At 34.6% G+C, this 2736-nt stretch overlaps 1 protein-coding gene across 1 annotated transcript in view; it reads left to right on the plus strand.

Annotated features, from left to right (window-relative positions):
• Positions 1–1991, plus strand: part of LOC137640623 (cell surface glycoprotein 1-like) — a 13607-nt gene extending 11616 nt beyond the window's left edge. Inside the window, exon 5 of the mRNA XM_068373126.1 lies at positions 1–1991. This exon is cut by the window's left edge and continues 537 nt beyond it. Within this exon, the coding sequence (XP_068229227.1) occupies positions 1–1406 (1406 nt within the window). The 3' untranslated portion in view covers positions 1407–1991.
• Positions 1992–2736: the final 745 nt, after the last annotated feature.

Genomic DNA, 2736 nt, shown 5'->3' on the forward strand with positions numbered 1-2736 from the left:
TACCTCACTCTGAAGTAATTTCAAATAATCGCAGTTTTGGTGATCAGCCTTTGCATAACCTTACAGGCGAGAAAATTTCAAGCAGGTTACGTTACCCTCCCTCCGTAGGGAAAAATTTTTCTCAACTTCATTCTTCAAATGGACAGACTCTCTATTACGACTTTTCTAAGGGTGAAGTGCTTTCGCAACGTCTTCATTCTAATGGAGAGGCTACACGTATTCATTCTCCTCCTAGACGTACTCTGCATGACGTCCCTGATTCTAGTGAGCAGCAGCCACAGAATCCATCTCCTAGCAAGCTATCTTCAAATAATCCGGTTAATGGTGACCAACCTCTGGATGATCTTTCAGAAAACCCCTTGAGTCCACCCCCAACACCTGAAGAGCAGACCTTACATATGTCTCATGACCCTGAAGAAGAATCTTTGGGGACTTCTCATTTTGCTGGAGATGCACGTTCAATCAACACTCCTGGTCCTGATGAAGATAATTCAATTAACCCTCTTGCTGAAGTAGAAGCTTTGGGTGACACTGCTGTACCCAATGAAGGTCCTTCACCTAATTCTCCTTTCTCTGATAAGGGGACTTCAGAGAATGTTCCCTCTCCTCATGGGGAACCTTCAGATGATATTCTTGCTCCTAACGATAATCCTTCAGACACCAATCTTGCTCCTGATGAGGAACCGAGTAATACTCCTATTCTTGGGGAGGAAGCATCTATTACTATGCCTGCTCCTACAGAGGAACCTTTAGGTGATATCCCAGCTCTTGTCGAGGAGCCTATAATAAATAACCCTGCTCCTGATGCTGAAGGATCAAATAATTCTCCTGCACCAGATGAGTTAGTATCTGGTAGTACTGCAGGTTCTGATGTAGAAGGTTCAGTTGATACTCCTGTTCCTAACGAGGACCTTTCTGGAAGCACCCTTACTCCTGACGAAGAACCTTCAAACAATATTCCTACTCCTGATGATGAACCTTCAAGTAAAAATTCTGATCCTGTAAAGGAACTCTCAAGTGATACTTCTGCTGCTGATGAGAAGGACCTCTCAAGTATCAGTCCTGTTCCAGAGGAGGAGAAACCTTCAAGTAATACTCCTGTTCCTAAGGAAGAACTTTTAAGCAATGCACCTGCTCCTGAAGAAGAAGCTTCAAATAATGTACCCGTTCCTGAGGAGGAACCTTTAAACAAGGCACCTACTCCTAAGGAGGAACCTTTAAGCAATGCAGCTGCTCCTGAAGAGGGACCTTCAAATAATGAACCCGTTCCTGAGGAGGAACCTTTAAACAATGCACCTGCTCCTGAAGAGGAACCTGTAAGCAATGCACCTGCTCCTAAAGAGGAACCTATAAGCAATGCACCTGCTCCTGAAGAGGAACCTTCAAATAATGTACCCGTTCCTTAGGAGAAACCTTCAGATAAAACTCACGTTATTGATGAAGAACCTTCAGATAACAACCATGCTTCAAAGTAGCCTTCAGGTAGGCTAAATTATATAAAACTTCTTTGCCTGAGAGAGAACCTTTAATTAGTTCTTTTGCCCTTGATGAGGACAATTAAAGTGACACTTATACTTCTGAGGCAGGACCCTTAAGGGAATTACCTTCCAGCCATCTTCGTCTTGGAGAGAAGCGTACACATCAAGTCCCATAAAGAAGTTGAAGACTTACTCTTAAAATAACTTGCTATCTGACCGTGAGGTTCTCTCTTAATAAACTTCATAAGGAAGTGAATGAGTGCTCGCCTTATATTAAGGGACGCAAAATCTTACGCTGATAAATTTTATACAAATCTGTCATCCAGTGGAATAGATTTCATTATTGTGGTTAAGCATGACTTAAGTATCCATTATATTAATGGTGTGTATCAAATAAAATAGTAAACGTGTTGTCTCTTATCTACCAAAGTAAGAAATTTAGAAAAAAGACATTATTATTCAAAAGCATTCTACTTTGAATTGCATGAGAACGACGTTTTTATAATCTAGAGAGAGAGGTGCATTTTACATAAAAAATAAAAGTCATATATGTACGTATTTTTATACTGATATATTTATATGAATATGCAACTATGTATATATATATATATATATATATATATATATATATATATATACATATATATATATATATATATATATATATATATATATGTGTATATACTGTATATATATATATATATATATATATATATATATATATATATATATATGTATGTATATATATACAGTATATATATATATTTATATATATATATATATATATATATATATATATATATATGTGTGTGTGTGTGTATGTGTGTATATATATATGTATATATACAGTGTATATATATGTATATATATATATATATATATATATACATATATATGTATATATATATATATATATATATATATATATATATATATATATATATATATATATTATAAACACTTTGCCTTTATTGTTGCAACTGGTTACATTCAGTAACGTATGCAGTGTTGTTATTTCAACATTTATTGTTAAAAGTGTTTTGGTTAATATCATAGTCTTACCAACCACAATGAAAACATTACTTTGATATGTTTTACCATTTCTGAGTAAATTTATTACTCTTAATTATTGTCGGAAAATTTCAATCTTCATTGTATAATTAAAATAAAACATTCTAAAATGGTGTTTATCATTGAATTTTTGGAAACTCGTAATCAAATAGTCGTACAATGCTTTTTTCACCTTTGTAAAATAATT

The sequence above is a fragment of the Palaemon carinicauda genome, chromosome 5, assembly GCF_036898095.1.
Source record: "Palaemon carinicauda isolate YSFRI2023 chromosome 5, ASM3689809v2, whole genome shotgun sequence".
NCBI lineage: Eukaryota > Metazoa > Arthropoda > Malacostraca > Decapoda > Palaemonidae > Palaemon > Palaemon carinicauda.